Consider the following 22,831-nt stretch of genomic DNA (forward strand, 5'->3'; position numbering starts at 1 on the left):
GAATCGATCAAGGATTGGTGATGGTCGGTCTGGCAAAAGGGTTAAAGTATTTGCTACAATTCGATTATTATTGCCATTGCTCGGCTTGCAAGACAAGTTTCCAAAACTTGAGACTATCGCGTCTGGGACAGGGAAGAGAGATATGAGGTATGGGAGACGAGGCGTGTTGTCCGTCGAGAAAATATGGTCCAATCAGTGAGTTGCCGGTTGCCTAGCAACAACACTCGGCTCAATCTTAGCGGCCAAGTAGTGTAGGGTTGCAATGTCATGCATCATAACTTGCTTGGCAAACGGATAGTTTAATATGTAGTTGATTACTGGTAGTGTGTCATTATGCCGATGGTTGATCGCATGGAGCACTGATGTGAGGTGATCTTTAAGACTCGCGACTGGTAGACAAGGTAATTGGGTTGGTTTTATAAATGGCCTTTCGGTTACCATGCAGGACAACTGGCGGATCCATAACCTAACCTCCCGAATTTAATGTGCCTACTAATTCTCCATCTGCATATGCATGTAAACTTCCATGTCCAATCGAGCGCAGGAAATGATGCAAAAAGAAGGGGTAAAAAGAGAATGATAGATCTAGACTCTTTTTAATAACATTAAATATCATAATTTGAGGTTGATTTCTTAGAAGCTATATGTTCTACCAAGAGTGTGATATATTTAGATGGTCTCATGCCTTAATACTGAGGATGTCTGCCATAAAGGAGACTGCAGTGCAGATACTCATCATCCTGGATTGTGACTCGTATAGGATCTCCATCTATCCGTAGCTTCCGCTTCTTATAGAGCAAATTGTCTGAACAGCCTTGTTGTAGATGCCATTTTATGTGCAATGAATACGGCTTACAGGGGGACTGTAAGCTGGTAAGCTTCCGGTCTTCCCCACAAAAGACTAACCGCAGATATTTAGCCAATCACGGAGTTGAAACGCCAACGTTACGTCGGGTTGCCAATGAGCCACATCGTCAACTGGTCTCTCCTCTCTCATGCAGTTTGACTTTTAATTATTCCAACTTCTTTTCTCTTTCTCTTCGCAAACAGGTCGATGCACTCGCAATGGCAACTCAAAGGGGGCGGCCATGGGCGCGGATTATATCCTTGACCGTCCTCGTTCTCACTTTTGCGATTACCGTTGATGCTTCAACTGGCGACAGGTTGCCGGAATTCAAGGACTGTCTCAAGGTAAGGGTAACCGCAGCGCAAAGTGGCCAGAGACTGATTCATATTTATAGGTCTGCAACGCCGAGAATTGCGCACCAAACAAACCGCAAACTCCTATCCGTACGCGTCCTTTGATTCTTCCATTAGAGCGCTACAGCTAATGTGTCTTTCCGTTAACAGCTGTTTTACATCGTCTCCTATTATGGAACTGCGCCAGCGAATGCGACTATGCCTGCCAGCATATAGTGACGGGTCAACGAATGGCCACGGGTCTCTCGGTCGAACAATTCTACGGAAAATGGCCGTTCTACCGTTTCCTCGGCATGCAGGAACCCTTTAGTGTCCTCTTTTCGCTGGGCAATCTCTGGGCGCACTGGTACGGATTGAAAACAATGGACCAAGCCAGGATACCAAAGTCATACTCCATGCGGATATTCTATGATTGGTTGGCCTATATTGGCATTGCTTCTTGGACATTCAGCTCCATATTCCATACCCGGGACTTCCATGTCACCGAGGAACTCGACTATTTTGCTGCTGGCGCCAGTGTTCTGTATGGACTATACTATACGGTGGTGAGGGTCTTTAGGCTCGATAAGCGTACACCCCGAAGACGAACGACACTCCGGCTCTGGTCACTTCTTTGTGCCTCCCTCTTTCTTAGCCATGTCTCATATCTCAAGTTCGTCCGATGGGACTATACTTACAACATGGCTGCGAATGTGGCAGCCGGCATAGTGCAACACGTGCTCTGGTCATGGTTCAGTTTCAATAGATATAGAGAATCAAGACGCATATGGGCCGCCTGGCCTGGTTTCGTCGTTGCTTGGATCATCTTTGCCATGAGCATGGAACTTTTCGACTTCCCGCCTTGGCTGGGTTGCATTGACGCCCATAGTCTTTGGCATCTTATGACCATTGGGCCTACCATTTTGTGGTACAAGTAAGTTATACTGCATGATGATTCTTTCTAGTCACATTGCTAACGATGGGCAGTTTCCTTGTTAAAGATGCTCAGGACGACATGGCTCGCAGTCAGAGACTCAAGCTTTAGTAATGGGCAGACTCTTATTATCAAAACAATACCATCTAATAGAACTATTAACAGTTTTTAAATTTGCGGTGTTGTGTCTTCTAAGCATAATTCTGTGATAGATCTATCGTAATAGTAATTAATCTGTAGATGTCTGTGGAAGAACTCAGCAACAGACCCACTTCCTTTCCATGAAGAATTCAATCATTGATCAATATCATTTTACCCATCTATTTGAATAAATTTTCCTCCAAACACCCAGTGTCTAATATTAAGCCCAATATATCCATTTCCCTCGCCTTTTCCGTTTCATTACAAGACATGATCGATTATGGTCGTGTTCAACATCCTCATGAAACTCATGTGCTGAGAAGATCACGCACCGATAGTCCTCTGCCCTTGGAATCCCGACGATCATTATTAAGCATCAACAATGCAGCCATAGCCTCTTGATCCAGCTCGCTTTGAGGGTTGAGCGCTGGGCTTGTCAAGGCTGACCCTGGCGCTGAGGCATCGCTCCTGGCATAGTGTGGCGCTCCGTATATCTGCGGACCGAAGGCGGGTGACGTTCCAGCAGAAACGCTGTAGCTATATCTGCGATGGTCTGTTGATGCGGAAGAGTATGACTGTGCTCGATGGCGAGAGTCTTGTGGAGGAAGTGCAGGGGACGCAGACGGATGGCGGGCATTATGATCCGACATGGCATTTAGAGCAGGCGATGTGACATCAGAATCCTCCATCTCAATATCATCATCACCGGCTGGGTCGCCTTGGAAAGTTGGGTGAAATTCACGAATGGAGGGTAACCGCTCTCGGCCGGTAGGTGTTTGACGGCCGGACTCTGTCTGACCATCATCCTCCTGTTGTGCTTTCAACTTGGAGACACAATCCTCCAAGTACCGGATGTATTCGATCGAAGCCTGTATAAAAACAAGTCAGTCAACAACATTCAATCTTCGCCATTAAGGTCTGACAGCGGCATACCTGAAGAATGGACAGTTTATGCATATCTCCTGTACAGGCTGGAATCATGCCTTTGAGTACAGCAAACTCCTCATTCATTTTGCTCCGCCTTCGACGCTCGATCAAACTGTGTGCGGTTTTCCTGGCGATCTTTCGTCCCGCTGCGCTTGTGGCACTGGGTTGCTTCTTTTTCGTCTTGTCATCTGTGGCCGCATCCCCTTGAGGTGCTGTGGCCTTTGAGTTGGCTGCAGTGGTTGTGGTTTTCGCAGTGCTCTTGCTAGTCGTCTTCGCCTTTTCCTTGTTGGTATTGTCGCTGCTTCCCTCCTGTCGAGGTTTCATCTGGATTATTTTCCGGGATCGAGTTGGCGGAGGTGGTAGAGCGAACGAGTTATCCTTTGCATCCCTGGCAGCTGATGAACGACGTCGAGCCTTTACGGCCTCGGCAGGTTGCATTGGGTATGTTGTTCCTGGTGAAGCAGTGCCAACCTGTTGCGACTTCGTATCTGTCGGTGAAACCTGAGATGACATTGTGGGCGATATGCGAGAAGCGTCATAGATCGCTGGAGGTGGCAGCTCGAACGAGAGTTGAAAAGAAGCGAGCTGTTGAGTTCCGTCTTTTCCTTTAATGTCGGATGAAGAGCCTGGAGTGAGTGGAAGACCTGGTCGGGGCATATTGGCAATGCTAGGAGTTCTGGGTTTGGTAGCAATTCTGCAAGTGCTGAATCAAATACGATAAGTGGTGCCAATGCCAAGGGGAAGGGGCATATAAGAAAAGAATGAGGGATGACAGTCGCAGCTTTCGACAAGTTGTAGTGAACCAAAGTAAGTATAGCGACTGGAGATGTTACTGCTTCTGATCAAACTGTTTTTGTTCCGATCACAGAGGAAAGGGACACAATGAGGACCCTTTTCTAGAAGGGGACAATATGAACTGCGGGCAAGTATGGGCAGGTTCCAGTCTTGTTTTAGAGTCAAGACATGGACATGGGGCGAAAGATATTAAATTGGTCAACTCAGAACAATCTACCAGACGGGCCTTTAGATGCAGAGACGGACACGCAACGCTACCACGCCTCCCAGGAGGCCAAAGGGTTTCATGACTGAGCCCGCTGTTTCCCTCCAATCCAGCCAAAAGAAGTGCAAACTACATCTCAGGCTTTGTCCAACTTGAACCTAGAACGACCGGGTTGAAGGGAACTGAGTTCATGGACCAAGCATCATCGAGGAAATGGTCGCGTGCTCTATTTGGTGGTGAGCGAATCAGCGTGGGGGATTGACAAACGTGGTCGGAGTAGGCTTTTCGGTGGGCAGGGGTCCAGTCTCAGAAGCACAGAAACGAGGCTTGGATTGGCGTCTATGCTGGATGAAGAAAGACGGCAAGTTACTCGAATTTCGTACAGGAGGGCACGAGGGGCTACGGCGTGCTACATTGGTAGTCATTGGCTCGAGATAAAGGACGAGGTGCCATGATGAACCATGATGATAGTGTAAGTCGAGACTAAAGGTCAGTGAAGTCAAGTTCCCAGCATACGAATATGCTCGCATCAGCGACACGATTGAATGCGAAGCTGACAGTAGCGGGGGGTCAAGACAAGCATTTGCACAGACCAATTGTCATTGACGACACTGAATTTGGCTCAAATAAACGTTGGGGCAATAACACGAGCCGTGTTTGTGAGTGAGAGAAAGATGGGGGCATGGGAGGTGGGACCTTTGAGATCTCCAATCTATCTCCAATCTTTAACTCCACCTCCGCCATTCCACAGAACAACTCCACAAGTTTATTGAGAGCCAGGACTGATGCTTCACTCGGTTGCCAATTAGGCAAAGACCAACAACCAGTGCAGGAGGGCACGTGTCTCATTGGAACTCTACGAGTTCACAGATTCATGCTCAAAGCGAAAAAATCTGACAATATCCGGGACTTTACCATGTTCGATTTAGCCAGAACAAGAGAAAGAACGGTTACAACTTGAGTACGGATATTTAAAATAAAAAAAATAGCTTTATTACTTGTCCTCGGACTTAATTGAGCACGTGCGCGTCTTCAAGACGTCGACGGCTTTTCTATCATACAGCACCAGCAGCACACTCGGTCATTTTCCCCAATTCCTGCATATGGGAATCCCACCCATCACCATCTTGTGTGAGCCAACGTGGGGAGAGACCCCGGGGCGGCTCTTTGCCAAGAACCAACCCCTGACACGCCACAGACCCACGAACCAGCCTTGACCACCTGAACTGGTTCTTCAATTTATCAACAAATTGACTTGATGGACATGCGGTCTGTTCCGTTGTCCGGTGTGCTTTCTTTCCTTTTATGTCGTGAGCAGTAGCCCTGATGCAGGGTTTGCATCTAGATCATTCATGTCATATCATATCATCCAAACTCCACTGTCCTCAGTATTTGGGTACGTGCATTCGGCACTTAGACCTCGTTGCTAGGGTAGGTGACCTTGGTGGTAGGAACAAACTCCTCCTTGATGGCTCGGACATTGACGAAGCGGGTCAGGAGGTTCTGGCTACCAGCCTTGTCGTTGGTTCCGGAGGCACGAGAGCCACCGAAGGGCTGCTGGCCAACAACAGCACCAGTGCTCTTGCAGTTGACGTAGAAGTTACCAGCGGCGTTGCGGAGGTGCTCCTCAGCGAAGCGAGAAGCCTCACGGTCAGCAGCAAAGACAGCACCAGTCAGACCGTAGTCAGAGGTGGTCTCGATGAGCTTGCATACATTGGCCATGGCGTTAGGGGCGGCGTCATCGTAGATGTAAGTGGTGAGGATAGGACCAAAGAACTCAGTAGAGAAGAACTTGTGGTTGGGGTTGGTAGTGGCGTAGATGGTAGGGTGGACGTAGTAGCCCTTGGAAGAGTCGTACTTGCCACCAACGACGAGCTCGAGGTCCTTGTCGCTCTTAGCCTCATCGATGGCGCCAGAGAGCTTCTTGAAGGAAGCCTCGTGGATGACGGGACCCATGAAGTTGAAGTGCTCGGTGGGGTTACCAATCTTGATAGCCTCAACCTCAGCGACGAGCTTCTCCTTGAACTCAGGCCACATGGACTTGGGGACGTAGAGTCGGGAAGTAGCACTACACTTCTGGCCCTGGAACTCGAAAGCACCACGGACGGTCTGCTTGACAGCGTTATCAATCTCAGCGGTAGGGTCGATCAAGTGGAAGTTCTTGCCACCAGTCTCACCAACGACACGAGGGTAACCTCGGTATCGGCCCTCAGCGATACCCTGACCGATGGTGCCGTAGAGCTGACGGAAAACGCTAGTGCTGCCAGTGTAGTGGAGGGCAGCAAACTCCTTGTGCTCAAGGACAACCTTGGTGATGTCGACGGGGTTACCAGGGACGAACTGGATAACGTCCTTGGGGAGACCAGCCTCAATCAGGATCTGGTAGACGAGCCAGTTGGAGGCAATGGCAAAGTCACTGGGCTTCCAGACAACGACGTTACCGAGAAGAGCAGGGGCACCTGGCAGGTTACCGGCAATGGCAGTGAAGTTGAAGGGGCTGACAGCGTAGACGAAACCCTCAAGGGCACGGTACTCGAGACGGTTCCAGACACCAGGAGAGTTGTGCTCGGGCTGGATGCTGTAGAGCTGCTCAGCGTAGTGGACGTTGAAGCGGAGGAAGTCAGCCAGCTCAGCAGCGGCATCGATCTCAGCCTGCCAAGCGTTCTTGCCCTGGCCGAGCATAGTAGCGGCCATGATGTCGTAACGGTACTTGGTGGAGATCAGGTCGGCGGCCTTGAGGAAGACGGCAGCTCGGTCGGCGAAGGGGAGGGCCTCCCAAGCAGGCTTGGCAGCCAGAGCAGCGTCAATGGCGGCCGAGACATCGGCAGTGGTGGCAGTGTGGTAAGAGGCGACGGTGGTGGCATGATCGGCAGGGTTCTGCTGCTTGGAGAGAGCGGAAGCCTTGATCTATGAGACTTTGTGTTAGACATAGCCCTTGTGATGGCCGAGAACGGCGTATGCATCCAAACTTACCTCCTTACCGCCAACAACGACGGGAACCTCAATGGGCAGCTGCTTTTGGAGCTTCTCGATAGCAGCAGTCAGACCCTGTCGCTGCTCACTGCCCTTGGTGTAGTGCTGGTTGGGCTCGTTGTAGACCTTGGGGGTCTTGAAAGTAGCCAGAGTCGCAGCAGTTCGCATCTGCTGGGTTCGGGCAGCAGTGCGAAGACCGCGAGCACCAGCCCGGTTAAGGAACATCATGGAAGACATTGTGTGGTGTTGTGTTTGTGTTCTTCGTTATCGGGGGAGTCGTCGAAGTTGATGGGAAGGTGGGGGGTATCACAAATGCAAAGAAAACCACAGATTCGACGACGTTCGAAGATGGAAGATGAAGAGAAAGAAAGAGGAAATGGAACTTGATGATGGGGGAAACGAAGCAGGTATAAGAAGAGTTCCAATTCCGTCCTGACTAACAGAAATTCCGAATTCAGATGCAGTATCACGACTCAGACCCCGACCCAGAGACCCAGACCCAGATCTCGCGTAGCAAATCCTCCAATCTTTCATCCAAAAAAGTGAACTGCCGCCGTTCGCCACGCGAGCTAAGCTAAGCAAAGCAAGCTACATCCTATCATTGTCCCTCTCTCAGCGACTGTCTCTGGGCTTGTCCTGTCAGAGCTAATCTTTTTTGTTTGCGTTCGCGGCTTATCACGGCCTAAAGAGAATCTGCGTGGGGAATGAGCACATGACGTCGCCTTCCTTCCCCAGCTACGGCCAGCCCGGGGATCGAGATTGATTGGTCAATGGCCCTTTCTATGCTGGGGCCGATCTCGGCAGATGGGGCATGGCGTGTTATCTTTCGTTGCCCGCGAAGAGCCGCACCCGCAACCCGCAGCGTGCCATCAGAACACGGGCCTTTTTTTTTTATTGATTCATTCTTATTCTGGAGTGTCAAAAGTGTCTATCTGCCTACTGCCAACAGATGGATATTGTTGTTAGATATCCTTACTGTTGGAGTCTCGTAAACAAAACCAAGGTTGAGTCTTTCTCATACTTCAAGACAGTTAATCCCGTCTACATCATTCATCAAACTACCTATCAATACAGCCATTCACTATTTCCAGCATGCAAATCCATCATACTGTACATACCCACGGCCATCTCCATGAAAGTCAAGGATGTGAGCTCTAGTCTAGTTCACTAGGGTGTTTGATAACTTATGGCCGCGCTTTTCCGAACGTGGGGTACCTGAATGGTCATGTGCTATCTCAACTTTGGTACAGATAGCGACTGCGTTAGAACCGTCTCGCGTCAAAGACTTTACCTGTTTCGACTTGGTGAGCCTGGGGAAGAAAATTTCCTTATCTGTTACATGCAAGACATGGTTCTTCATCGTGGCTCGACACATGCTAATGTGAGAATGAGAATATACTGGATTATTAAACGTAAACTAGAAACAATCAACACTACAATACTAACCTCGTCAACCCGCCAGACATTCCAAGTAGTTATATCCTGCAGGCTCCAACTCTTCGCATCCTTCAACCGCTATATCGTGTGTTTGATGTCAGGCAATTGCCTTCAACGGGTATAAACAAAAAAGCTAACCCCCATGGGAACATTCACTCTCTCGCTGGTTGGCTGGGTATCTCTTATACTTTCTCAGGCTCTCTTCTCCTTCACTCCATCAAGTAACTTTCGCCCTTTTCGCTTCGCCCTTTGCAAGCCGTTGCCGGCCCGGCCCCACATACGTCGGGTCCACCCCTTCATTACTTTCCACCTGGTTGTACTGATCTGTGTATCAAATTTAATAACGGCATGGTCGTCGTGCATCCGCAAAGAAGCCTTCAATTCGTCCTACTGCTGGCTTCCTGACGTGACTGACGTCCTGGGTGTGCTTGGCTCATCTCTTTGTCGGTAGTTGAGTAATGGCACAGTCAATCCGTACATCTCTGTTCGACCCTCCTTGTCGTGCTGGTCAATTTCCACGTTGATGCACACATCGAGTGTTCCATCATTGGCTCGACCATGGGTCTCTCGTGATGCCGCCCTATGTGTTGTTCCGGCCTGAACTTCGCCCTTGTGAAGAACCTTGTGGCCGTCATTCCCCAAGAAGTTCTGCTCCGAGGTCTCTGTTCCATTGTCATCTACATTGCCGTTGTGAACGTGAGGGTTGTTGGGCGAGTTTTCGGTGATGGTCGCAAAGTTGCGGCTAGGCATTGTGCAGTTGTTGTGGTTGGCTGTCTTGTTGGACTCGCCGGGGTCCTTGTTGAACAGATCCAGCAGAGTCTCGTCCGTCTTGGCGTTCAAATGATGAATCTTGTTCCTCCTGGCCAGAAGGTTTGCAACAGCCTGAGGTGGTGGCTTGTTGACAATGGCTGAGGAAATGACGTTAACCATGTACCGGTGGTCCTCCTCGACGGGAATCTTGAGGTCAGGGTTGGAGTAGAAACGCCCCAGTGCAGCCAGATGCACGTCGCCTCCAAGAATTGTCACACGGGCGTTATACTCGGCAGAAATCCTTTGAAGCTCCTCCATGAGCTGCCGTCTTTCCTTCTTGTGCGTTCTCGCAGTGTAATGGTCATCCAGGTCATCCAGAAGATCAATGCTACCGTCGAATTGGTTAAAGAGACTTCCTCCGAGTCCAAATCGTTTGTTGAGAATCTTGATGGGACCCATAACTGGGCTGCGGAAGATGTTTTCAAGCCATGTCAAACGCTACAACATGTCAGTCCGATATATGTTCATATGTCATGTCTGAAAAACACATACCGGGTAGGCGATGGGGATCCCGAGGAGCAGAATCACATGCTTGATTGGCTGCCCTGACGCTGCCGTCGCTTGGAGCTCCGAACGCAGTCTTGAGAAAATCTTCTTATACGTCTCAGGATAATTGACTTGGTGGCGCGTGCGCTGTGTTTCAATGTCAGTTGCTTCTTGCTATTATGAAACGTATTTAACTAACCTCTACTCGTGCGTCGATGCCAATAAGAGCGATGCGAGCTCCGAGGCGGGTGTAAATGTTAAAGGAGCGTTCGGCAACATATGGGCCAGGATGGTCACCAACAATGTACTCAGGCGATTCAATCATTGGTGCTACATAGGTATCGATAAGCTGATTGGGGTCAGGTCCCTGAGTGCTTTCTTCAAGGGCGGCATGGTCTGATACAAGTCAGTACGAGTCGCCGCAAAAGTCAACGAAGCTGTCATACCAGAAGTATATGTTGATGGAGGCGGCGGCAAATGATGCTGGAATAGCATGTAATATTTATGGGCAGTACCACCAATACCACGAAACACATCACATTGCATGAAATCGTCGACATATGAGCCGAATCCGTCAATAATCTGAAAAATCGTCAGCAACCAACGTGCCACTATCACAATCATCCCAGACTTACGTCGTGGTCATCCCAAATATTGATCTGGGGAATCTGGCCGTTGACACCAGAAAATGGCTCAGTGTTGTACCAACGGATGTAGTTCTTGAGGTAGTAGTCGTCGCATTCAGCCCGTAGTGTCTCGGGGAAGGGGTGATGTCTTCGCTTCTTGGGGTTACTGATGCTGGTCCATTGGCGCAGAGGACCGTCAACTCGGATCCCATCGTTGTAGATCTGATCACCACCGCCAATCATAACATGATAGGGAACTTCGCGATGCTTTCGTGTAACATCATTCCACAGAGCTGGGCCACTCCAAGCCTCCTCGTCGGTTCCGACACTGAAACCGTTACACGAGTGGAACATGATGCGAAAAGACTCGGTTGCGGCAGGAACAAAGAATCGATTCACCCGAGGCTTGTGCTCGCTTGAGAAGCGCATCTCGGGTAGAGCATAGTCGTAGCCACATTCGGTGTCCTGAATTGGAACACTAATGTCGAAAGCCCAGAAGGTGTTGCGCGGGTCGGAGTAGAGGCAGTGTCCGTCTGAACGCACCTCCTCGCGGGCTCCGTTGGTCGCGTTACCACCGTCTGGAAGAGTGACAGCCAGGTTGAGCGTCAAGTAAGGCTGGTGTAGAGGAATCTTACCACCACCTTCCACTACAACAAGCACACTACCATGCCAGCGTCCCTCGTTCATATGGCGATAGTTCAGGAGAGGGCCACAAACAATCGTCTTTCCATCAGGAGGGTCTTGCCCAGCATGGCTTTGGCCTACATTGTCGCCCACAATTGCCCCATTAGCATCGCCCGCGGCGGCAGTGATGGGCCTGTATTTTTCTGTTTCGCGGTTTTCATCTTCCGGCTCGATACGCGACTGGTTGAGGAAGTTTACGAGGCCGCCCGTGTCGGTATTCTCTTGGTGAGGGTCTCGGGGTGGACCTTCGCCAGTGAGCTGCGAAGCATGCGCAGCATAAGCAGATGACTCCTGGTGTCGCCAACGGCTGGCTGATGCATGAGGATTCCGTTGCGACTCAGTGGTCACTGGTCTTTCTTTGGTGTCCGACATTTTCTAGATCTAGTCACGATCAAGACTTGGTGTTGGTTCTTGGGTAGCTTAAGGTGGAGGCCTCCAGTGTGGTAGGGAGGGTCGCAAGTTTTATGCGATTTCGAGCGGGAAAATCGGCGACGCGGGTTGTCACTGAACGCGACGAGGACAAAAGCTCGAGTTGATGTATACTCTTCAATACAAACCAAACATATGATACGAAAGCCCAAAAAGAAGCTTCAGCAACGAATACTAGAAGAACGAAATTGACAATGTCCAGGAGAAAAGCTCGAGGGTAAGACCAACGGGAGAGGAGTTCAGTCTAATGGTAAGACACCGAGACACAAAAACATAGTACAGCTGGGTGATGACGCAGGTGCAACCAACCAGACACATCCCATCCTGTCTGTTGGTGCAGGGGTCATGGGGCAGCTACGATAAGGGACTTTGGAAACAGCAGAGGGAGCGTATTTCTCCTCCTTCCATGGATGATATATACCAATTGGTGTTAGATCCAAGGTCACTGCTGACTCTTTCAACAACTGATTAGCGGCACCAACAATGCTCCATTTCAAGTAACAAGACTCGAGGGAGCGCTCCATTCGAGGCACGAGGCCCAGACTAAAATTATGGCAATTGAGATCAGGGAAGTTGGTGGGATGAGATGGCGCCAAGCGAAATATTCAGTCTCTTATTGGTCAATCGGTTATAGTGGAAGCGATCCCTTGGGAGAATCCAGGGAAACTAAGACACCAACTCGTTATCAAGCTCCATGATTTACATTGGTGGTGTTCGTAAGTTTGGTCAAGATGTGAATGCTCAATGGTTGACGGGGTGATAAATGCGAATAGATCTTCATATATGGCACAAATTAGAGTCGGAAATTGTGAAAACCAATGTCTCTTTCATGATCAACCCGAGTAAACGTGAGCTGGCCGCTTCTTTAGTTGTATTTATCGCGAGAGCAACATGAAACAGGAACAATCTAACAATCCACATATCGACACCATCTAATTTCGATCACCGCCAAGATCTTCAAGCCGATCGATTACGTGAGGGTCATGGATAACTCATCTTTCCTTTCTGGTGTGCCTCGATGTCAAACCTACCCGGTAGTAATATAGAATGTCTTTGAGTGTATTCGTGAGCCGTCATCGTCTACTCGTCGGTGCGTAGTATATTCAGATGCAATTATGTCCATCCGAAAATTTGCAAGTGTTTTCAGTAATAAGCTAGAAATTAAGCATGAAATCCCTACTGACGTCATTCAAGTGTTTTTGTTTGTCCCTTCTTATGCATAAATATTGGACTAAATCTGATTCAGAAGAAATATGTTCTCCAAACATAGGACTCTGCCATGGTATCTCACCACTGTACTCTCAATGGAGATCCGCCCTGCGTTCTTTACCTATGTCTCAAGGTATCAGAAAAGTTGGTCGCTGGAAGCATACGGAACGAAATTAGTAGGTCAGCTTATGTTACTTAGACTAGGGTTCTTGGACTACTTATTTTTGTACCCTAACTTGTTGTTTGTCCGTGTAGATCGAGTAAGCAGTTAGCCCGCTGGCCAGACCACATCTGTTGTTCTGAGTCCGAGATTAAAGTCGACTCACAATTCAATTATGTCAAGAAAATAATGAAACGACTGATTGACAATTTAACTACTAACTATTAAAGAAACCCGCGTGAAGAATCATGCGGACCGTAGGTCGGCGTAGCTCAATTCTCGTGTTGGCCCCACCTTTGACTACATAAGCAGACTGTTATCATATTGACCTCAAAATTTCGTGTAAAATTTTACTTCTTTCACAACCTACAATGCAATGTTCTCGAGCAACGCCGAGTCGTCGGCCACAATCAAATTGGAACACATGATCTCTGATGATCAAGCCTCGATCATCTCAAGATCACTGCACAGGTTCGACGGGGAGTTTGAAACACGAGGAAACGCGGTTACGATCAACCAACCCGTACGTGGCTCAACTTGCCGTCCTGATGCACAAGATCTCAAATACGAGCGATCGAGGCAAGGTTATCCTCGGTAGGTGAATACTCGGTGAAACAGTGAAACAGTGAAGCGCAGTCAAAACTGCAAACGGCATTAGTGTGTACAGCAATTGAGCTCTTCTATGCTCGCCTTGCTGAAGGAATTTTCTTCGTGCCAAGATCAACACACCCCTACTATTACCAAACACCTCTGTTCTTGTAATCCTACAGACACTGGTGCATGAAGATAGGGGTACATGCCGTATCACAATGGCCATGTTACTGCCAAGATACAATTGTCAACCCGACCGTGAAACCGAAGAATGTCAACGTTTCGATGGCTGAAAGAATGGTGGTATTGTCACCATAAAAATGCCCCCTCACATAGGCCAAGATGAAGCTAGCCCCGCTGTCTTAGTTTTCAACATGGGTATTTTGCAGAGCCAGGAGTCGACCGCTAGGTTTGACATTGTGAACCCCTAAATTCGCCAAGCGGCTTGGGTCGTATGTAAGGATGGAAAAAGCCAGCAAGCTCGAGTTGGACGATTATTTGAATGCCAAGCGAGACAAGCCTTGTTGGGCGGTCGTCAAATTGGTGAGAATCCCACATCGCCGCAACCTTGTGGGCTTGGTATCAGACAAAAAAAAAAGGATGCGGTGGGCAAAAAGGTAAAGAGAGCCACATTAGGGGTTGTGTTGGCAACAGACGGCTTGGTCAGTGCATGCAGGCCCATCGAGTTGGAACTTTGTCTACCTCGGATTCAGCCGACCAGGGATCCAGAACGGTATCTGTACTATTTGCAGGGCCGCAGCCAAGGCCCCAATTGTTGTTCATCTCGTCGGATCAATTGCCCAACCAAGACGTAGCCCTACGATTGATTACAGTTACACATGCATACATACACGCACGGCGATACAGCTGATGGAATGGGGCTCCTGGAAGGGGCCTCAGCCGTATTCCGAAGTTGAACAGCATGACGCATGCAAGGGAAACCGATGTGAATACTGGCCGCGAAGTTGTGCCACAGCTTACATGAGCTGTACTCTGCATTACGGTGTACCGGCAGCTAGATATACTTCGTCAGGCGCAGCCGCAACCGCAGCCCTGTTCATAGTAAGCAAACAAATAAAGCTGAGGAAAATCTGATGACTAGTGATGCAGAGCATGGTAGACAGATAGTATGGAGAATCATGCTGTCACCGCCAAGGTCCTCAACGGAACAGACGACCAATAGCTCCAGCACGTGTAGTTATACAAAGATGCGCATGGTATGAATAAGCACCATAACAAGTTGATAGCCATGAAACCGACGCCATGTCGACATGCAGAGTTTCGGATTGCCAATGAGAGACCGAGTCCATCTGTACTCTGTATGTACCAAGAAACATTTCTTCTAAACAATAAGACAGATTCGTTACTCGGCTCGGGAGAAAGACACCTGTGGAACAAGCGCCTCTTGCTCAGCTCTGAAATTGCCATGGGCCGGATGGATATTTGGCTTGATAAGAAACATCTTAGTGTACGAATTCTAGGCTTGATCAGGTAAATGGATTCGAGCAGTCAATAAACGTCATTAACACATCATATGAACAATCAACCGATGCATGGTTACTCAGGGTGGGGGCTGCCTTGGCCACAGTGAGAGATGAGCTGCGTGCTCTAAGAAACATCTTATCCATGGGTCATGGCTCAAAGGACCCCTTTCCCGGAGTCTGAGCTTCCCGGGTCCTATCATCACGTATTTTGATATGTGCGAGCCAGTCGATCACTTGCTTCTTTGTTCTAGATATCTGTATGATATGCCCGCAGTCGCCTCACTAAGGAAATAACCTTTTCAATATCTAATAAGCGGTAAACATGCAGTGGAAAAAAGCAAAGAAAATGAAGAAGCAATCAAAAGTAAACAATTAAAAGAAACAAGAAGAAGAAAAAAACTGCCATAGACGTCTAGCTAGACTCGACCCTGTCACGGAGAAAAGCCTACGCTTTAGCTCCCTTTTTTGCGTTCGGACGGGTAATCAGACCAGGCAGACTACAGTACGGCATGACGATTGTCCACTAAGCGATCGATCAACTGGCTTCGCAGCCGACTTTCAACGGCGGCTCTAGTTCTGTAATTCATTTTAGTGAGAGACGGCTCCATGCACAAATTGGAATAATCTCGACCTTTTCCGTCAGGATTGAGACAATTAGACTAACAATCGTGTCTTTTTCCTTTCCTTAACAGTTCCTAGTAAGGGGGCAGCTCATTACCCTTTGTGCAGTGCTACTCTATGTACTGTACAGTGATGTATCGGCCCTCAATCTCGGACACCCCCATTGATTCCACTTTTTGAATGAACCATGATACATACCTATACCTTGGTTAGCCAATAATGTACGACTCCTAATCATGCGAAAATTGATGGAGTTGATCGTTGTCTTGACAAAATGCAATCACAGGTGATACAATATCAATACATTCATGGATTCTCCACGTACGGATCAAGTGCAGTACCCATCAGCCATCAAGACGCAGATCTTCAGCAGCAGAGAGGGCTCGTTGCTATGTTCATGTTCAGTCAGCCACTACGTTCCTAAAGAACGACTAGAGTCAGTCTCAATAACAAGATCCACCATCGGTTGTCCGTTGTCACGGCTTTGGCCCATCGAATCCACTAACGAAATCTCAACCGGACAGGCAACCGGGCGTTGAACAATGTCCGATGTTAGTTGATACATCCAATGCACATGTCAGAATGACAGAGGCTAACGGACTTGATTATTATGGAATTCTGCACTAAAGCTTGGATGGACTGCTCTTGTTGTTATTATTACTCTATCGTTGTGTTGTTATTATCGGTTAAAGGTATGCAGCTAAAATGTCTCTTCACGGAGCATCTAATGATGGATCAAGCTCATGATCTCCATCTAGCACGGCCGAATTGCTTCGCGATTAGCTGGCCTGTCTCGACTCTAGGTGCTAAGAGACAGGGGGCATATAGTATCGTGAATTGCCAATCGACGATTTGGTTGAACCGCCCTTCTGTAGATGGGAAAGCTTGAATGCATCCATATATTACCGAAAAAAAACTTGGAAGTTGAGGTTTCCGAAACAGTTGTTTCACCGATTTGAGGACAGAAATACCATGATCTTTAAGCGCTACTTATCCCTATAGCAGGCCTACAATATGGGCGAGCAGATGGGTAATATTCTCCGAGCTCTACCGTGTATACTCTGTGCATTTGCAAACTCCAGTTATGAGAAGTGTATCCGTACATATGCGAAAGTTCGAGGTTGAAAGTCAAATTTACTCTGCGCCTCGTCCGCCGCCACCAAAGCTTCCACATGGGAATAGCATATCGCAAGGTACAATACTTTTCGATAGTACTGTCCATTGGGTTAGCTGTAATTTCAGAATCAGCGTCAGACGAATGTATAACAACAGGGTCGAAACAAAACTTAGATAAAGAATGATGCTTGTTGCCCCCGACTTGGTCTCACTGCGTCTCACTCTGCTTCGTTGTCAACACTGTTCAGTGGTAGCGCGCAGTAAGGTGATGACCTCCATGGGTTGCATTCGCTTCCGTCCAATCTTCTCTCGCGTATGTACCTTAGTATGTATGTACTTGCTAGTTAATAACCTGTGCCTCTTCAGCTCCTTATACCGCCAGGCTTTGACCCCTGGAGAAGAAGAGTGCCGTGGCCTTGGACGAATGACATGTCGCTGACATGAATTGCCTGCAAGACTGCTGGGAGTGTTTGTCTTGATTTTATGATGGTGGACAACCACAGCGAGCTTTCTTGTACTAACACAGCATCAAGGTCCTAATGCAGGCGCATCGTTATCGGATGTTTCAATCTCGTGTGAGTCCAAATGCGACTGCCCAAAAGAATGAATGACACGAGAAACAAACGAAAGAAGACAGCGCTCAGACTCAGACTTTTAGACTCGACGCCTCATCAATGAATGACGTTTTTGTTCATTTCACAGGTGTTGATCGAAATTGGATGGAGCTCGTTCGTTGCAGCGGTTCATCTGCTGAAGCTGCACTCAATTACGGCGCTCCACCCCGCCAATGCTTCAGCTTATTAACTAAAGCCCCTTACCTTGCCTTGCCTTGCCCTGTCAGCCTGTCTGTCCACCGTCCTGACTTTCTAACCTGGGTAGCCTCCCATAGAACGGAGCAGAGTTGGGAACAATTATTCCATCTTTTAATCTGTGCGTTGCCCCATCCTGATATCCTGACATCCCAGTTAGACAGCTGCGCGCAGCCCCTTCTGGGCATAGCCTCATTTCATTTTTGGGTGCTCCTTGTCCTGTACTCTAGTACTGCATAGCCCAGCCCAGCGCAACCAACACACAAGCTGGGCGGGCGGATACTTCGGCCTCCTCCCTACGAATTCCCTGTCAATCACCTCCTCTGTCTTGCCGCTCCTCCACCCCGGCTAGTCCGCGGCGATCCTGTATGTGGAGGTTGCAGGTTGCAGCTGCAGGCCGCACTAGTAAAAGCCCAGGTACTCTACGGTAAAGTACGAGTCCACCTTATACCAGGTTAGGCCTGCACTTGGCTGTGCTGCAATTGCGGTTCTAGTTATTCTAACTATCGAAACCCTGAGAAGCCTCATCCTTCTTTCTTCCAAATCACTTAGGTTGGGAATCTTTCGCATTGCACTCCTCCGGCGGGGACTCCTGTAGTAGCCCTCATACCTCTGCCGGCCAGAGAAGCCTCGAATAATGTTGATCTGAGATACATTTATTTGTTTTGTTAATTTTTCCCTATACGGTCGGCTTTCCAACAAGAGGAGCATCAACCTCCGGGACGCTTCTCTCGTTGAAGCCTGCTTACTATTCTGAATTTCTTGTCATGAGATGACTGGTCCTACCATGATGATGGCTCCGGCCGTGGAACCCTCGTCTTCTTTCCCGCGGTCTCAGATCTAGCCCGGACCTCCTCTCGCTCTCTTCTCTCGAAAACCCTTCATCCTCAACAACAACATCGATCCCGCAGCGCGAGAATATTTCCGATATTCAATCATTACCAAACTTCGATCTTCCTACCTTCAATGTCGATTTCAACCTCGACACAAATCTCGACACCGTTGTTTTTCAACCCGATGAGCAACGGGCTGAGATCAAGGCGCCACAACCTCCCTCCATTGTTGAAACAAAAGAAGCACCTGAAGAACCCTCACCGTTCAGACACGCCCGGAAAAGAACGAGCTCACTCATCGACACAAGAGGCTGGCTTCCAGGCTCCAAGAGCACGTCAGATCTTCACAACCTTGGCGAGGAGCCCCCTCGACCGACCACCTCCGCGGGCGACAAGAAGTTTGGCGATGGTTCAATCGGAAATCTGAAACCCGTAGAGAAACCTCTGACAAAATCCGAATCCTTCGTCAACTTCGCCAAACGCTCATGGAGACCTTCTCGCTCCCCTTCGCCCATGAAAAGTGCCGATACTGCCAAGGAAAACGACGAGCTGTCTGGGCGCAACCGATCCGAGAGCACAACCTCAATGAAATTAACAAAGACTCGCAAACGCCCTGGTTTGACTGTTGATCAGGTGGATAAGAACAAGTCGAGCGAATCGCTTAAGTCTTCCGCCCCTAAAGCCTTCTCGCGAGCGAGCAGCTACTTTTCCAAGCTTAAATCAAAACAAGCGGGCTTGTCAAAGCTCAACACGAATACCGACTCCGACACCAGCTGCGCTTCTTCGGCTACGAGTCTCGCGCCACCAGCTTCAACCACCACAGAAGACCCTACACCGCAATCTTCCGCCTACGATACCACGTCTGCTACAACCGTGACCGATGAATCTTCTGTCGAGATGCCGCCTCAGCAGAGAGACGTGTTGTGGTCATCTTTCAAAGCGATCGACGAGGATTTCAAGGGGTTCCTTGCCAAGAGCACCGCGCAGCGCATGTCGCAGGTTCAAACACAGCTTCTGCCCTTCCTCCGAAGCACCATGAATCATGAATCGACCAAGAAACTTTGCGCCGAAGATGTCGACCGCAGGGCAACAATTTTGAACAAGTGGTGGATTACAATCTTGGAAATGCTGGACGGCCAAGCTCCCCAGCCCGTGCCTGGTGTCGACCGTCCAGTGTTGTTCGATGTTGCAACTCTTCTTATGACGCGACTGGAATGGCGACAAGCTACGTCTTATTTCTTGCCGCTTGTTGACCGATCGCCAGCGGAGAAGGTTCGAGCTCGATCCATGACAAACTCGTCCAATTCATCCGTCACGTCGAGTCAGGCAGCATTCCTCGAAGAGTCGGCCGAACACAGCGTCAGAACCATGTTTGTTACCAACCTGGTTAAGCAAATGGGTTTTGTCGTCGACAAGCTTTCGCTCCGTCATACGCCGGCCAGCTTGGTTAATTTTGCTGGAAAGGCTTGCGCGTATGCCTTCTTTTTTGCACCTGGTGTTGCCGACATTCTGATCAGGCTATGGGGTCTTTCTCCCGAGCTGATCAGACGAGTTGCCGATGACCTTGGTCTGCCAAAGAAAAACATTGGTGAGAGCGACGACATTGCGGCGTTGTTTCCCCCCACTATCGGCGTATTTGCCTGGACATCACCAAAGGGTATGTGGGATAGCCTTAAGAAGGTACCCAGGTTGCCTATGCTGGTGTCCCGGATTCCCTGGACAGGTCCCTGGGCGGCTCGCTGGAAAGGCCGAGATACTGATGTCTTTTTCATCTTTCTTAAGTACTTCCACATCCTATCCGAACAATTCATGCCTCCTGGGCTACCCCTCCTAGAAAAGGCAAGGTCTCCCGGATTTGCTCTTGTTCAAGCTCAACTTTTGTATGTTCTGGACACTACTATCCACCGGCAGGCCCCCATGGATGGTGGCTTCAACCCTGCCGCTATGGATGGTATGCCAGGTGCCGATGCTGCGATGGCTCTGCCTCTCCCGCTCAACAATGTCATGAGGGGCATGTCTGAGAACCGATGTATCATGCTATTAAAGGATTACCTTTCGGACGACTCACTTGAGATTGCTGGGGCTCGCCACACGTTTGCAGAGACTTTCGCTACCATGATGAAAGCAGCAACCCGCAGAGTATCGATGTACAACCACCCAGCTTGTTTCACCCTGTGTGACTTCTTGGAGGAAGTTCTCGTGCTCTATAGCGAATTTGAAGACCCAGACAGCTCCGATAGCTATCTTGACTGGCCTTTCTGGTTTGATGTTTGCCAAAAGATAATGGGCTCTTTCAACACCATGTCTGAAATCCGAATGATGGCCCTGATATACTCCATCTGGGATGCTATCTCGAGGGACCCCGTGCGAAAGCTGGCCGTTTGCAAGGATTGGCTGCTCACCGAAGAGACCTTCAACGAGTTCTTCAATCACTGGTGCCCCATGGTTCGGGCCTACTATCAGCGTTTGCTGTCCTGGCGAATGTGCCGGGACTCCGGAACGCTGGATGAAGTGGATGGGTAAGCATATATGTTACTTTCACATCTCGGTTGTTCACTATACTAACTGGTCATAGTCAAATCTTTGTTCTCGTGGCTGAGCGGCTTCAAACAACGTGGTCCCATTATCTCCATATTAAGCACGCTGCTGAATCGGAAGGGCGAATGGTGCCTTCGACCGCTCCCGTGAACCCTGCCCCAGGAAAACGCTTCATGATTATTCGTCAGGAGATCAACGTGCCCCAACCTGGCTTGTATATGGGCAGTTTTGACTCCTTTGCCAAGCTTCCTAACAGCGAGGCCAGTGTCCTCAACGGTCTGCCACCTGACGCTTCAAGACAGGATGGAAAGAAGCGATGGTCGCTATTGGGCAAAGTGCTTTCTCTTGGCGGTAACACAAACGCTGGATGGGATGACGACTTTCAAACCGTTCGTCGAGAGACGGCCGAGTCTCGGACTTCAACATCGAGCAGGGCCTCTAATACCAACAACTATAAGCACCGTGTGTCTGAAGATGACTCTTTGTACTCTCAGCCTACATATGAGGAACCAAAGTATGTCTTCAAGTTTGTTCTCGCGTGGCAACAACAGGCAGGGCCTCTCCGAGAGCGCTTTCTGACTCGCCCTCGACTCCCCGGTCCGGCAGAGAGCCGCATTAGTGGGCCGTTGAAAGTCAATGGTATCACGCGCAAGTTCTCAGGCAGCCCCCAACAGGGGCTGATTGACAACGCAAAGAACGCGAGCTTGCTGGACTCAGCTGCTGAAAAAAGTGGTCCTCCAAGACTTGAACTCACACTCTCGGGCTCTAGTGACGATTCCGATAAATCTCTCGGCATCAAGGGCAGCCCGTCACTGGCACCATCGCCAGTATTATCACCGTCACCAGCACTATCGCAACCACCTTCGCAATCGCAGTCCCCATCGCCATCGCCATCACCCCAACCGAACACGGGTTCGTATACCGATACTCCCGTGCACCCTGTGAAGCCCACTGGCCTTTACGTCAAGAACTCGGTTTACGCTGGAAGGGCACTTGCTGAATGGGCCCAAGTCATTTTTGAATGCAACAACTTCATCGAGCGTCGTCGCGACGAAGGGATGGTCAATCTTGGTGACGTGGAAATCCCCGTACTTGGAGTCGAGGGTTTCCGCAAGGTTGGCGGCTAAAGGCAATGAATCTGAGATACCCTTACTATTAAGCACATACGTTCTTTGGCACACATGTTTGCATTTCATTTCAATTTTTATCTTGTTTCTACATGCATCAAAGAGAATAGGCACTTTGGCTTTTCCTACACAAGCATGGGGCGGAGTACCATCACCAAGCATAGGGGGATATCCTTCTCGCATAAGACCAGAACCAAAGCCAGGAGGAACTCGCGCGGGCTATAGCATTATCTCAAGTCGCTCCTTGTGATTTATCTATTTGTATGGGTTTCGAATGGTATTCGGCTTATATGTTTTGGGATTTCAAGGCGTTGAAAGCAATAACTGGGCTGTTTTGCTTCGTTTTATTACATATCATATATCAATTCGCTACATGTTGGAGAGCGGGGGTTTTCAGGTCAAAGCGGTACAGGCAAATATGGATGGAGTAGGGATGCAATTGGAAGGCTTGCAGGCTTTTAGCAAGCGTGGCTACATGTACAGAGCGACAGTCTCCTCGGTGCAGTTTCATGTGTACATATACCATATTGGCTAGGGACGAGTGTGGATCAATACAGGAGATGTTTCTTCTGCTTGGTTGAAGAAGATTATAATGATAATGGTTGCAATGACATATTGAGTGCTCTTCATCAAATATAAATACTAACTATAGTCGCTTGCCACGTTTCACAACCTGTTTTCTTATCTCGTTGTCCATCTGTGTCTGGTTTATGTATA

At 49.0% G+C, this 22,831-nt stretch overlaps 8 protein-coding genes across 8 annotated transcripts; 5 read left to right on the forward strand and 3 right to left on the reverse strand.

Moving 5' to 3' along the window:
• Window positions 1-1,065: 1,065 nt before the first annotated feature.
• On the forward strand, window positions 1,066-2,224 carry FGSG_01138 (uncharacterized protein; the record flags this gene model as incomplete). The annotated part of the gene is made up of 4 exons (XM_011318603.1): window positions 1,066-1,191; window positions 1,242-1,290; window positions 1,351-2,113; window positions 2,167-2,224. 4 exons carry the CDS (start codon window positions 1,066-1,068, stop codon window positions 2,222-2,224), a joined length of 996 nt encoding a protein of 331 aa, XP_011316905.1.
• Window positions 2,225-2,562: 338 nt separating this feature from the next.
• On the reverse strand, window positions 2,563-3,838 carry FGSG_01139 (uncharacterized protein; the record flags this gene model as incomplete). The annotated part of the gene is made up of 2 exons (XM_011318604.1): window positions 2,563-3,123; window positions 3,188-3,838. 2 exons carry the CDS (start codon window positions 3,836-3,838, stop codon window positions 2,563-2,565), a joined length of 1,212 nt encoding a protein of 403 aa, XP_011316906.1.
• A 254-nt stretch (window positions 3,839-4,092) lies between these two features.
• Window positions 4,093-5,142, forward strand: FGSG_01140 (uncharacterized protein; the record flags this gene model as incomplete). The annotated part of the gene is made up of 3 exons (XM_011318605.1): window positions 4,093-4,107; window positions 4,681-4,840; window positions 4,991-5,142. 3 exons carry the CDS (start codon window positions 4,093-4,095, stop codon window positions 5,140-5,142), a joined length of 327 nt encoding a protein of 108 aa, XP_011316907.1.
• Window positions 5,143-5,594: 452 nt separating this feature from the next.
• FGSG_01141 (delta-1-pyrroline-5-carboxylate dehydrogenase) lies at window positions 5,595-7,391 on the reverse strand (the record flags this gene model as incomplete). The annotated part of the gene is made up of 2 exons (XM_011318606.1): window positions 5,595-7,088; window positions 7,155-7,391. 2 exons carry the CDS (start codon window positions 7,389-7,391, stop codon window positions 5,595-5,597), a joined length of 1,731 nt encoding a protein of 576 aa, XP_011316908.1.
• A 1,154-nt stretch (window positions 7,392-8,545) lies between these two features.
• Window positions 8,546-11,819, reverse strand: FGSG_01142 (uncharacterized protein). The gene is made up of 5 exons (XM_011318607.1): window positions 10,523-11,819; window positions 10,334-10,469; window positions 10,087-10,283; window positions 9,894-10,034; window positions 8,546-9,839 (listed from the first exon to the last, which is right to left on the reverse strand). The coding sequence occupies exons 1-5, from the start codon at window positions 11,567-11,569 to the stop codon at window positions 8,979-8,981; spliced, it is 2,382 nt and encodes a 793-aa protein (XP_011316909.1). The 5' UTR covers window positions 11,570-11,819; the 3' UTR covers window positions 8,546-8,978.
• A 1,552-nt stretch (window positions 11,820-13,371) lies between these two features.
• On the forward strand, window positions 13,372-13,904 carry FGSG_11906 (uncharacterized protein; the record flags this gene model as incomplete). Its single annotated transcript, XM_011318608.1, has 2 exons — window positions 13,372-13,589; window positions 13,766-13,904. 2 exons carry the CDS (start codon window positions 13,372-13,374, stop codon window positions 13,902-13,904), a joined length of 357 nt encoding a protein of 118 aa, XP_011316910.1.
• A 144-nt stretch (window positions 13,905-14,048) lies between these two features.
• Window positions 14,049-15,081, forward strand: FGSG_01143 (uncharacterized protein; the record flags this gene model as incomplete). Its single annotated transcript, XM_011318609.1, has 4 exons — window positions 14,049-14,129; window positions 14,454-14,648; window positions 14,785-14,905; window positions 14,945-15,081. The coding sequence occupies 4 exons, from the start codon at window positions 14,049-14,051 to the stop codon at window positions 15,079-15,081; spliced, it is 534 nt and encodes a 177-aa protein (XP_011316911.1).
• Window positions 15,082-17,346: 2,265 nt separating this feature from the next.
• FGSG_01144 (uncharacterized protein) lies at window positions 17,347-22,678 on the forward strand (the record flags this gene model as incomplete). The annotated part of the gene is made up of 4 exons (XM_011318610.1): window positions 17,347-17,382; window positions 17,857-17,982; window positions 18,528-20,968; window positions 21,025-22,678. 4 exons carry the CDS (start codon window positions 17,347-17,349, stop codon window positions 22,112-22,114), a joined length of 3,693 nt encoding a protein of 1,230 aa, XP_011316912.1. The 3' UTR covers window positions 22,115-22,678.
• Window positions 22,679-22,831: the final 153 nt, after the last annotated feature.

The sequence above is a fragment of the Fusarium graminearum genome, chromosome 1, assembly GCF_000240135.3.
Source record: "Fusarium graminearum PH-1 chromosome 1, whole genome shotgun sequence".
NCBI classification, from domain to species: domain Eukaryota; kingdom Fungi; phylum Ascomycota; class Sordariomycetes; order Hypocreales; family Nectriaceae; genus Fusarium; species Fusarium graminearum.

Excerpts from the sequence above, each read along its gene's own strand:
- FGSG_01142 (XM_011318607.1), bottom strand. The coding sequence starts at position 11,569 with ATGTCGGACACCAAAGAAAGACCAGTGACCACTGAGTCGCAACGGAAT. Across the intron at positions 10,035-10,086 it reads GCATCGACGCACGAGTAGAG|CGCACGCGCCACCAAGTCAA; the intron begins GTTAGTTAAATA and ends ATTGAAACACAG. Across the intron at positions 9,840-9,893 it reads GGATCCCCATCGCCTACCCG|CGTTTGACATGGCTTGAAAA; the intron begins GTATGTGTTTTT and ends GACATGTTGTAG.